The following is a 13,137-nucleotide window of genomic DNA, read 5'->3' as shown; positions in this document are numbered from 1 at the left end:
GTGGAAGGGAGAAGTCGTCTGTATGCTTGCATGCGTGAAAGTGTGTATTATGGGGTTGGGAGGCAGTCATTTGTAGGTCTGTTTTTATAGTAGATCCTTACTAATGAGAGGACAAGGCAAGGCGGGCTGTGCAGTTAGTTCCTGTAACGGCACTCTATGCATGTGGAAACCACTTCTGATTGTGTTTGTGGTGGGTGTGTAATTTGTGTGTTGCGTGTGTATACTGTGTGTAGGAGTGTGGCTGTGTTGATGTGTGTATACTGTGTGTAGGAGTGTGGCTGTGTTGATGTGTGTATACTGTGTGTAGGAGTGTGGCTGTGTTGATGTGTGTATACTGTGTGTAGGAGTGTGGCTGTGTTGATGTGTGTATACTGTGTGTAGGAGCGTGGCTGTGTTGATGTGTGTATACTGTGTGTAGGAGTGTGGCTGTGTTGATGTGTGTATACTGTGTGTAGGAGTGTGGCTGTGTTGATGTGTGTATACTGTGTGTAGGAGTGTGGCTGTGTTGATGTGTGTATACTGTGTGTAGGAGTGTGGCTGTGTTGATGTGTGTATACTGTGTGTAGGAGTGTGGCTGTGTTGATGTGTGCGTGCTGGTGAGTGTGGCTGTGTTGATGTGTGTATACTGTGTGTAGGAGTGTGGCTGTGTTGATGTGTGTATACTGTGTGTAGGAGTGTGGCTGTGTTGATGTGTGTATACTGTGTGTAGGAGTGTGGCTGTGTTGATGTGTGTATACTGTGTGTAGGAGTGTGGCTGTGTTGATGTGTGTATACTGTGTGTAGGAGTGTGGCTGTGTTGATGTGTGTATACTGTGTGTAGGAGTGTGGCTGTGTTGATGTGTGTATACTGTGTGTAGGAGTGTGGCTGTGTTGATGTGTGTATACTGTGTGTAGGAGTGTGGCTGTGTTGATGTGTGTATACTGTGTGTAGGAGTGTGGCTGTGTTGATGTGTGTATACTGTGTGTAGGAGTGTGGCTGTGTTGATGTGTGTATACTGTGTGTAGGAGTGTGGCTGTGTTGATGTGTGTATACTGTGTGTAGGAGTGTGGCTGTGTTGATGTGTGTATACTGTGTGTAGGAGTGTGGCTGTGTTGATGTGTGTATACTGTGTGTAGGAGTGTGGCTGTGTTGATGTGTGTATACTGTGTGTAGGAGTGTGGCTGTGTTGATGTGTGTATACTGTGTGTAGGAGTGTGGCTGTGTTGATGTGTGTATACTGTGTGTAGGAGTGTGGCTGTGTTGATGTGTGTATACTGTGTGTAGGAGTGTGGCTGTGTTGATGTGTGTATACTGTGTGTAGGAGTGTGGCTGTGTTGATGTGTGTATACTGTGTGTAGGAGTGTGGCTGTGTTGATGTGTGTATACTGTGTGTAGGAGTGTGGCTGTGTTGATGTGTGTATACTGTGTGTAGGAGTGTGGCTGTGTTGATGTGTGTATACTGTGTGTAGGAGTGTGGCTGTGTTGATGTGTGTATACTGTGTGTAGGAGTGTGGCTGTGTTGATGTGTGTATACTGTGTGTAGGAGTGTGGCTGTGTTGATGTGTGTATACTGTGTGTAGGAGTGTGGCTGTGTTGATGTGTGTATACTGTGTGTAGGAGTGTGGCTGTGTTGATGTGTGTATACTGTGTGTAGGAGTGTGGCTGTGTTGATGTGTGTATACTGTGTGTAGGAGTGTGGCTGTGTTGATGTGTGTATACTGTGTGTAGGAGTGTGGCTGTGTTGATGTGTGCGTGCTGGTGAGTGTGGTCCTTAGAAGACCACAGAGTTTCAAACCAAGGACATGGAAACTGATCCAAATCAAGCCAAACGTGTAATGGAATAGATACTTATTGCCAATGATCAAATAGATTCACAACCCTTGAAACCCCAGTCACTTTGGGGTTGTTGTCTCTTCCTGTGTGGCTGTTGGACAGTAACCTCAAAATAACTTGACATATTACTAAAAGTCCAATTTAATCCAAGCTTCGTCATCCTGTGAGTCAGGGTATTACAGAAAGTATTTCTAGTTTGTAGTGTGTGTGTGTGTGTGTTTTTTGTGTACAACAAGGCATATGACCTGCCAAATCATGTTTTTCAGCTTGTTTGCACCAATCAGTGTGACCCTTGTGGGAGTGGTCAGAATGGTGTTGACGAGTGTGTGTGTATATAATCCTGTTTAATCTGTTTTCTACCCTCTGTTTGACTGAAGTATTATAGCATTTCACATCGCACTGCCCCATGGTGGACTTGGTCTCGCCTGGTTTTAGATAGAGCTTAGTCGACACAGATCCCGACTTATACTTTCAAGGAGAAAACCACAAAACTGTTTATGATGTTTGTTGTTATTGACCAGTTTGGTTACAAAAGGAATTTCCATCATTTACTTCCTGTTTGAATTCTCCCAGGATCCATCCATACAACCCTTCTCATCATATCTTTCTTCTTGCTATAATTTTCTTTAAAAAATGAATAACAATCTTTGATTTTCCTTTCTCACCTGAATTATTCATTCTTCTCTTTATTCTTTGTGGGAATGTTTCATTTTCTTCTCCCTGTTCTAGTTATTTTTCCGTGCTATGAATGACTCTGTAGTGCCTTCAATAACAGTACATCTGTATTCCCTGGTTGAGGAAGTCAGTGCAGGCTTTTACCTCTCTACTCCATCAGAATCCCTGTGAACTTGAAAGAATACAATAGAACACACTATTATTCACTTCCACACCGCCTCCTCTCCTCCTTTCCTTACATCTTATCTCAAGTCACTCAGTATTCTTGGAAGGCACTCTCTGGCCCGGACGAGTTCAAAACCTTTTTGTTGATGTTTGCTGCAGCTCAGCTCCAAAAACCTGCTGAGAACCCCTTTTTCACTCTCTCGCTTTCTAGAACTTTCTCTTTCACTCTGTCGTCCACCGAGACCATCACCATTATCGCTGGACAGACAGTACCGCTTTCATCTCTCTCCCTCTACTCCTCTCTCCGAACATCCCTTCTTGCTCCTCACTCTGTAAACCATTTTAAATGTGGGTAGAGGAGTGCCAATACACTGCGCAGAATTTTTGTGATGAGTCATTTTTTACTTTGAAAGGTGCTACTCCACTCCCTGCAGATGACCAAATTTTTTTTTAATCACAATCAAAATAAAAAAGATATATTAAGACATTTTTTTCTTTGCTCTCTGTGTTATACAAGTACAAAAATATATGTTTACATTTTGGTTCATTTTAGTTTTACATTTTGTCAAAAATTTTGGATTACCTACATGGGTACTGACGTTGTGAAAATCATTGTACAAAACTGTTGCATTAACAAACCCATTCAACTCTGTTGAAAAATCTAACACATCACAGTGCTTTTCTCTCAGGGTTCTAAGAACTATTCACCAAACCCCTCAAAAAACTAATTTCTTCTCTGTGGCCGAAACCCCTTTCCTCCTACCGTATTCACTCATTCACGAAGATTCTTTCTCACACACACTACTTTTCTCCCAACCTCCGCAGATCCTCAAAGCCTCTATGGGAGTCATTGTCCTGCCCAGGCTAGAGAAGCATATTTACCAATAGTCTGTCTTGGCACACGACCAGCCTGAACTAGCTTATTCAATGAACCCAATGTCCTTGGGGAGTGGGGAGGGAGAAAAACAGAGTAAATTCCCAAGATGGCTAACATAGCATCCATCAGTAAACAATCCACCCTATGGTGGGAAAACAACACACACACACACACACACAGCACACTAACAGTCCTGATGGATGTAATTGCATCACTGCCCCACCATATTGTTGTTCTTCTCATATAACCTCTGCGGAATTCACAGAGAGGAAACAGAGAAATAAAGATGCACTCCACAGACACTAGATAGCTTCCATTACCAGGCCACCACTGAGGCAGCCTATGTAAACTGTTGTTTTTAATCTAGACTAGCCATAGTACATAGTCATTGCATTTGCTTGAAAACAGTTCAAGTACAGTATTGTTGGAATAAAGTGTGTTGAAGGTAAAATGTGCATTTCTCAAGGGAATAAAAGGGTATTCACAGGTATGGTACGCATCCAACTAATGCAAAAGGATGGTGATCTTGTCTTTTGCCAAAACTTACCACAATCTCCTCTTCCTTATCAAAGGATATGCAGGTACACTAATTGATAGGCTGGCAGTATAATTCCTTCAGTTAATATGCCATATGTAACCAGAAAAGCTGCTCTCATCTGAATCAGGTCCATTTCTCCAGAACACAATAAGCTTGTCTTAAAAAGTTCAGGTAAATAGTTTGGGACTATATCTATCTCACCAGAATAATATACGTGTTATAAAATTACCAGATCTGTGTGACCAACAGAACAACTATAGCAACAGAAAGTGGCCAGAGTATAAACAGATCTACTACAATCACATCCCAAGCTAGGTTCTTAAGGCCTAAATATAGGTTTTGCAGATTAAGAAACTATGGGGACAAAAGTATGTCCATGTTCTGTAACAGCAGTGTGTCTGGACGTGCCCTCTTGGAGTGGCCCTTTGTTAAATGTACCCACACATTGTTATTCTATGTGTTTTATTAATATGTCTTGGCTAGATAACAGGCCCATTTCCCAGCGAGTGGTGAGGAAGGGGAAAAGGGAGGTCCCCTTAATTGTGAGACTGTTGCGGAGCATTGTGGGTAATTAGGATGAAAAATATCACATGCCCTCCCTCACACCATTACCCGGCATCCTCACTCCCACCCGCCGATAACTCCAAGTTGAGCCCGGACCACAGTAGAGCACTGGATCCTCTACTGATGCTAGGATACTGTGTATCCTAGCATCCTCCTTCGAGTGAAAAGACAGAAAAGGAGAGGAATCAAAATAGAGGACAAAGACAGAAAGAAAGAGGCAGATAAGTGAGAGATAGATTGGAGAAAGAGAGAAAATAAAATAAAGAGACGTGGCCACACAGAGAGAGACACCCCAGATGAAGTCTCCTTCAGCAATCCTTATGTTTCCTCTCACGCCTACAGACTTCCACCTTCCCAATCGATGAGAGTCACTCCAACGGTCCATCTTATTTCTCAATTGACTGCACACAGTGGTAGGCCAGCCGCCTCCACTGCATATCAAAAATCCCATTCTCTCCCGAGTCCAAAAGCTCACATAACTAAACAGCATATAACTCCAAAGAGCCCCATAAAGATGGGAAAACAAACGTGGCTTCTTATCCGGGGACCTTAAGCGCACAAATCGACAAGCGCTTGTTTGTGTTCAGCTTGGCGGATCCCAGTCCAATGGCACAGGCCCTAGGGGAATCGGGCGGGGAATTCTGAATCAAACCACTGTTACTGTGGAACACAAGATCATAACACCTGACACTGCTGACCACCGTGTGACCTAAATAAGACAGCGAGAGACCTATGCTTAGGATGTGTCATTCACTGCATTGCCCAAACCAGATCTTAAAGGAACTGATTCCAATCTATCCTGTTTCCATTATTTCATACTTGGCATGTAAGGCTCCATGTTCCTTAAGATAACACTGCCGGAGATATCGCTGTGAAGCAGATAGAGCGACAGAGCTGCGCTTTCACAAGATGTTCACACTGAGTCGCTCAGCGTGTGTATCTGTGCAGTTGGCTCTTTCCTCTCCCCCGCAGTGCCTTTACCCAGCCGAGTGTGAGATGAGGTGCCTCTCCCAGTGTGGCCCTATCTGGCAACACAGCACCCCAGTCCAACACACACACACACACACTGTGTCTGCTGCATCAGCAGCACTGAGACAGCAGTCGTGGATGGGGACAGGGAGCATGCTCTCTTAAATCCTGCCCTGTCCTTCCTGTTCCATGAGACAGCCCAGATGTCAAGCCAGTCTGGCCAAGTCATCTCATGTCAGACACTAGCAAATTTGACACATGACCTTAATTGTGTCATTGAAGGAGGGGGGAAAGCCAATTTTGGCACAAACTTGACTTTGTTGAATGTATAAAACAAACACTGGCCTACATACAACAGCAACTACTGACAATGAGTTTTTGTACCAACACTCTTGGAAATCCTCCCCCCAAAAATGTCAAAGCCCTCCCAAAAACTAAAAATAGCACTTTGCTACATAGCACACACCAAAAGCACTGTTTCCCAACAGGGCCCTCTGCCTCCGCTTTGTAAACGACATGAGGTAGGACGCACGATGATAAGGGGTGTTAAATTATCCACAACCCTCTGGGAGAGGTCTGGCTTCCCATCAGCGTTGGCCTGGAGCAATCTCACTTAATCACATCCGCAGTGTTTACTTGAGCTGGGGGCCCTCAGCCGACGCACCCTGAAAGTCGCTGAGGTAATTTCTGTCGGAGCACTGCAGCACGAAGAGACAAGTAGCCGTCACGCACCCGCATGTCAGCACACACGTGAACAAACAGACACTTAACCTGCCTGTTATACCTTCGAAAATTGCTGAGGACCTGTTGGTTGATGACAGTGTGTGTGAGGCGGTGTGTTAGTATGTGTGTCGTGTGTTTCTGTGTGTGAATCGGGGCAAGAGCAGACACGATGTGAGCCCTGTCTGGATAAACAAGTCTGGCAGTGAGAAGATGTTGCGTCCGTTGTCAACAAGAATTCCTGCAGGTGACAGCATACCGATGTAGAGATTGGAAAACACTAGACGAAAGCTATGTTGTTATTTCAAATTCCACTGACAAAACTATGTCCCGAGCACAGAGTAATTTTACTATGAGATAATGTCATTTAAAGCATCCTGCTGTGACAGTCTGAGATTCACTTAAGATACTGAAGATGCAGTATAGTTCTTTGAGGGATTGTGGTGTGGACTGTAGCTTAAAATGTACGGGCCACCTGAGTTGGTTTCGGCATGTTTTTGCATTACTTTTGCATTACTTGCTTGGTTGAGTGTGTGTGAACTCATGCCTGCAGTTCGTGTTCCAGTGAAACCACATCCTCGGTTGAAAAGCGGAGTTCTTAGGTTGTCCAAATTACCACGTCTAGCTACTACAACAAGTCTTCTTTGCATCTGTGCCAGGGCAGATGGAAAATCAATTTTTCAAGGGGTTGGTCATTCTGAGGGGATCTAAAGAGCACTTACAGTGTTATTGCCAATGTAGATCAATACATTTTATTTCACGATTAGCATTTAATCACGCCCTCTCTTCATCCTTCCTTCCCTGTCTGTCTCTTCTCTCACTGGGCTTGATAGATGAGTCTCCCTTCTCCCTGTTCTTTACTTACACTCCCGAAAGTCTTAAGAGATTTATCCGCATTATCAAACATGCACTGCAATCACCGGTAAATTATTTTTTCTTCGCTTTCTTTTTCTTTCAACATTTTTCTATGGGATGTCTTGTAAATACCCTGAAGTCTTGGGAAAAACAGGACAAACATACTATAGGGCTACTGTGAGAAACCAGTTTCCAATCAGCCAATTGGCAGGGGTGTGACCGTTTAACTGAGGGGAGTGGCGGCAGCTAAAAAGAACTTCTTCTTCTACTGTTGTGAAAACCACAACCTACATATCACCAGTTCGAAACAACTCGAAACAGCTATAGAGGGTTGGTATACATTGTCCAATCAAAAATGTTGGGGAAATTCCTTGTGTGTGTGTGTGATGTGTGTTGTGTATGTTATCTGACAGTTTGAAAAGAATGGGAAGTAGTTGCTCGCCTGCTATTCTAATCCAGTGTGAAAAGGGGTTCAACTACTGTACTGTTGTTCATGACATCAGTTAGAAATGATGTGGGTTTGCTATATCAAACCAAAAGGCTTCCATGAGAAACAGCTGAATAACACAAGTCTTGATATAAACAGTTTTGTAGGCTATACACAATAACATAATACATTATTACATGCAGGCTTAATGTCAGTCAGACACAACTGACTTTTAGCAGGGGTCGCTTCCCCCTCATGAGTCACTTTATCCATATGTTAGGCACAAAATCATATTTAAAATGCCACTGCTATTTCCAACTGATGGACACAGCATTCCCTTACATCCCCACAGTTCAACACCGTTCGGTAGACCTTTCCAACAACTTGTGGCATGTGCGTATCAATGTTTTGTTTTCGACCTAAATGTAATAAGTTCTTATGAACTCTTGACAGCACTGGAATGCATTGACCTGGCGAGGTGGTTGATGTCATTAAGGCTGTCCAACCCCTTCCAGGTTGTACTGCCTCCGCCTTCAGCCGCGCTGGGGTAGCGTTTGGACAGCTAGCGTGTGTTCCCGTCACTCTAACAAGGTGTGTCAAGCCCTTGTCGCCACAAACCCCTATTTGTGACGCTGCGTATCGAAATGTGTGGGCTGAAAGAGACAGCTGCACGTATTGGACTGTAGCTAATTCGGAATAGGCACCCAACTGTCTGTGGCACCCAACCATGAAGGCAGGGGTTTCAGTTTATCACAGATGTTAAAGATTCACTATTGCAAGTTTCAGTAAACCCTGCATACTTACTAAATTCACGTGACTAGATGTGTGTAATTACTAATTAAATAGCATCTTCAGTAGCATCTTTAACCCATACACTTAAAGAAACAGAAATTCAGACCCCTTTTGACTTCAAAGCCAGAGGAAATGACTGTGTAACAGCTTGCTCTCACCAAAAACTAAGATTTAATACAGTACAGTAGGCATATCTATCAGTCAATCAACATGGTGTTGCACTGTTTTGTTAAATAGGGAAGTATAAGAAAATGATCCCCAGAAGGAAGCTGATTCCGCAGAAAAGAATGTGACAATTGTTGTTCCTAAAGCAGATTGTCTGATCTATGGGAACTACCAATGGTTCCTCTTACACAGAAAACATAGAATGAGGAGGGTTTCTCTTACTGGAAAAGGTGACAATGGTATACTGTAAGTAAACAGAAGCTAGCACTGTCAGGGTCAATAAGAACAATGCCGTTTGATGTATATTACTGTCACAGGCTTGGGGGCTGGTTCAGTCATGTATCTGACCTCAATCCTTCTGATGTGCTTAGAAATGCATGGAAACGTGGAGACTCAATATCATCCAGCGCCTGCTGTCTGTAACCTGCTGTGTGTGCATGTGGATGTGTGAACAGGTTTAGTTTATCTGTGCTCATGAAGGAAGTTAGTTTGAATATCTAAACTACAGAGCACTATCTCATGGGTGTATTGATTTAAACACTGAGACATTTCTACTGAATAAATCATTGGCCCAAGGTAAATAAATACACCCTCACTTTCGAGGTACAGTATGCAAAGTGTGAAATGATCTAATTTCACAAAAGTTAAAGTAAATGTCTTTATTCCACAGCTTAATCAAACAGAACAAGATCAATAGATACGACATCCCAAATCTCTCAATAAGACTGTTACCAACCCGCATTGCTTGACGTGCTGTCGCATTCAAAACAATCAATGAAGTTTTTGGATTGCACCCATTGCACCCACATAACCATATTCTCGAAGTCTATTACGTTTACAGTATTACTAAACTATAAGGAGACAAGACTCAACTTTCACGTTTGCAGATAAACATCGAAAGACTACTTACCAGAAAATATCATCCATGTAACAGCAATTGGTGACAAGAAATTCGTCGATTTTGTTCAGTTTGTGTCTGTGTGCCGGCTATGTTTCCAAATGTAATAAACTGAAAATAAACTTAAAAGCAGACAAGTAAAAAAATGATTATTCATACACAAAACCTATTCAAAGAAGGGAAACTGCACGGCGCGTTGTACTGCATTCAGACATAGTGCGGTGCTCTTCAGTCCCATAGTCTACTCCGGCAAGATGTTGGGGAGGAGTGACCGCTCGCTTCGACTATAAAGCAGTCTCGCTGAGGTTCATGGGACATGTAGTGCGTATTTATTTTCCCTTGCTGTATAGTACAAGTACGTTGGAAAATGTCCACAACTTTGTCACGGCTATTACTAACAAAAAAAAGAAAACAGAAAGTGAAAATGTACATTAAACTTTATCCTGTGTGATTGTACATTTACTGCCTCCTCCTCTTCATCCTCCTCTTCATCCTCATCCTCCTCCTACTAATGATAATAATAATCGTAATCACGATCTAATACTTTATATACTGTAGCTATAGAACAAAATCAGTAGCTATTGTAACAACAATACACCATTCGTACAACAAAGGCCAGCTATGCATGGATAATAAGACAAAAGAAGTAGTAGTAGTAGTATAACATTTACATTTACATTACATGTAGTCATTTAGCAGACGCTCTTATCCAGAGCGACTTACAGTATGTACAGGGACATTCCCCCGAGGCAAGTAGGGAGAAGCGCCTTGCCCAAGGACACATCATTTGGCGCGGCCAGGAATCGAACTGGCAACCTTCAGATGACCAGCCCGATTCCCTAACCGCTCAGCCAACTGACTCCCACAGTATAAGACTGTAATTTAGTTGCATGGTGCTTAAGAACAATGTCAATATCAAGGATCTTTGACAGCAACAACAGAAAACAGTATATAAACATTATAAGGACTCATTATAAAAGAACATATTATAAAGACCATACTGATAGACATGGCATGTTTTGGTGCTTTGTGAAGACAAATAAACTATAATAATTAATTAATAATTATTTAAAGATTGTTACTGAAGTAACTGAAGTATACTGAAGCATTACAGCAAGTCCTCGGTATGACAACAACACAAAAATGACACTTTCACACTGATAATAAAACTGTTATTTTCAGTAGATGGATTCATGTTGCAATTCCTGAGAACATGGTGAAAGAACAAGATCAATAGACACAGAGACAATAGCATGTATTTGTGTAAATGTGACTTAAGGGACACTGACCTTTGCTTAATAAGTGAAATAAACAAAGCCAGTCAATCTCTAACTTCCTGGCCACACCCATTTAGCTGATTGAAAGAATGATTCAGCACCCTCGGCTTATATTTAGCCCACCCAAGTGCAACAAAACAAGTGGAAAATACAAACGCTCTCCATAACCTTTATTCTTAGGGGCCAAACCCTTCCCCTGTGTATTCCAACACATTGTTTTTCTGTAGCCTCTCCCCACTAACTTAATTTAGGACAATACAGCACTGGGTCCCAGTTGTGCTAATTGTCATGGTTGAAGTCAAGAAAAAAGGAACCATCTTGTGGAAGGCGGGTTGATAGGAAATGCCAGCCTCAAGCCTAATGACTAAATATAGCTTTACTGACTCCAGTCAAACTATCAGAAGTGTCAAAAGTGTATTTTCTGAATGAGAAGTTCTTGGTTGATACCCAAGATACATACCCACACATACCCACATCCACACATATAGGTCCACACATATAGACCACACATATAGGTCACATACCCACATCCTCTAATGACCAGTAAACAGTTTATAGGAGAGCGAAGATGTATTTATTTTTAATTTAGGGGTGCGGCTCTTACAATTGTGCCTATTGCAGTATTTCACACACACCTCCCCAGAACTACAGCTATCGTGTAGTTCTGGTCCACTGTTCACAGCATACAACGTGCGGTAAGCGTTAAAATAGAGAACAGTGAAAAGGAATAAAAGGTTTTAGGAAGAAAATGAATAAAATGTAAAAATGTGAATGCATGTGAAAAGGAAGCTGAACAAACCTCCACACTGAAACACTGAAATGCCCACTACATACACACTGTTGAGTAGTATACTATGCAAGGTGTCAAGCTCATAGCGTCTGACTCAGGCAGAGAGATCCTGGTGATCTCGTAAGACTTTGGGCCCTTGTTCTCGGTTTATAACAGGAACAAACAGTCCAGTAGAGTCCACATCTTCTCTATTTAATGATGTTATCAGTGTGTTTGATTGTCTTTTTAAAGAGGAAACTCACCTTTATTGACTGATAGCATGACAGATTGCCCATTGGTCCTCTGCTAACCTAATTTAACATCCAACATCATTTGTCAGATTAGGTGTCAAAAGTGTTTTGTGTTTAGTCTAATAACCTGTCATATCAGTCACCTGCTAGTTCACTTTATGAAGTAAGTGCATGTTAGGTGGGTTAAGACCATAATGCACTTTGGTCAAAGGTATATGTCTGAAAAAGGATTAATGGATCGGTCATACACTTACTGGTAATTTCTGATGTGCGGTCCTTTCTCTGGTAAGGAAAAATAAGCATATCAAAGACAATGTGTGTAGAATACGGACGATAAACCCCAAGCTGGGGGAAATGTTTTATGCACTTACCCCATCTGCTGGACCGTATGTGGTAAGACGTAGCCTACTCAAATGCGCACGCAGTTGAAAGGTCAGAGACAAAAATGGCAGCTTCCAGTCGGTCAGCCGTTGTACTAAAAGCCATTAAGAGTATCGTTGTACAGTTTTGTCCCTTTGAGTCTAATGTTCGTTCAACACGGTAAGAATATAATATGTGCTTTTCTCGTTTTGAGAATATATCGCAGTAATCTACAAAGGCCACAACATGATGAAACTAAGCATATTTGACGTTCGTCGGCAAGCTAGCTAACTATTACTATGGGTGGCACCTTGTGAAAGATGCCGTGTTCTCTTCCAAGTTTGTAGCCTATAAGATCGTCAGTAACCCCTAAAGTGAGGGCATTTTATAATTCACTCTTTTCTCATTTTAATAATGCAACCTTCTTGTATTTCAGGGAGTTTCTGGTCAGGGTGGGATCGGAAAAGGCCAGAATGACCAACATGAACTGTGAGGTGACCACAAAAGTGAAACATGACAAGTCTGAACCTTTGGTGGACATCACATTCAGTAAGACACCACACTGTAGGCCCTACCCTACATTTAAATGAATGTTGCATCGACAGTGTTTACCAACTTAGCTTGATTTGAAGCGATCTTAACTCATGCTATATTCTTCCTTATCACTAGAGCTTGTTAGTAACTCACGTCATTTAAAACATTAAGAGTTAATAAACCACTTAAGTGGTTTGTTTTACATCCAGAGATAGTCGGTCTGACTTATGCTATGTCGTCCCCACCACAGCGGATGGGGAGAAGTTGGTGATGAAGGGAGCTGGACTGACCTGCAAGGAGATGATTACAGCACTGCAGTCACGCTGCATAGCCAAGGACCCTCAGGCCAGAGCTGGAGCGAAGAAATAGCCCCTTCTTCCGCAATATTTATGTATAAACCTATCAATTTGTATATTTGTGAATGTGAATAAATGCTCTGTTGAAATACATGTCCTTTGTATCCCTCTCGATCCCCACGTACCAATGCT

At 42.3% G+C, this 13,137-nt stretch overlaps 2 protein-coding genes across 3 annotated transcripts in view; one reads left to right on the top strand and one right to left on the bottom strand.

The window, feature by feature from the left end:
- Positions 1-9,682, bottom strand: part of pag1 (phosphoprotein membrane anchor with glycosphingolipid microdomains 1) — a 36,864-nt gene extending 27,182 nt beyond the window's left edge. For both annotated transcript variants that reach the window (XM_067256431.1, XM_067256432.1), the window contains exon 1: positions 9,471-9,682. The gene's annotated coding sequence lies outside the window, so the exon portion shown is untranslated. The remainder of the gene's footprint in view (positions 1-9,470) is intronic.
- A 2,514-nt stretch (positions 9,683-12,196) lies between these two features.
- On the top strand, positions 12,197-13,098 carry mrpl53 (mitochondrial ribosomal protein L53). Its single transcript, XM_067256364.1, has 3 exons — positions 12,197-12,295; positions 12,552-12,664; positions 12,900-13,098. The coding sequence occupies exons 1-3, from the start codon at positions 12,201-12,203 to the stop codon at positions 13,016-13,018; spliced, it is 327 nt and encodes a 108-aa protein (XP_067112465.1). The 5' UTR covers positions 12,197-12,200; the 3' UTR covers positions 13,019-13,098.
- The last annotated feature ends 39 nt before the right edge of the window (positions 13,099-13,137 follow it).

This window comes from Osmerus mordax, chromosome 18 (genome assembly GCF_038355195.1).
Source record: "Osmerus mordax isolate fOsmMor3 chromosome 18, fOsmMor3.pri, whole genome shotgun sequence".
Taxonomy (NCBI): Eukaryota; Metazoa; Chordata; class Actinopteri; order Osmeriformes; family Osmeridae; genus Osmerus; species Osmerus mordax.
Note: the sequence above shows the minus strand (reverse complement) of the source record. Positions and strands in the feature narration are given on the sequence as shown.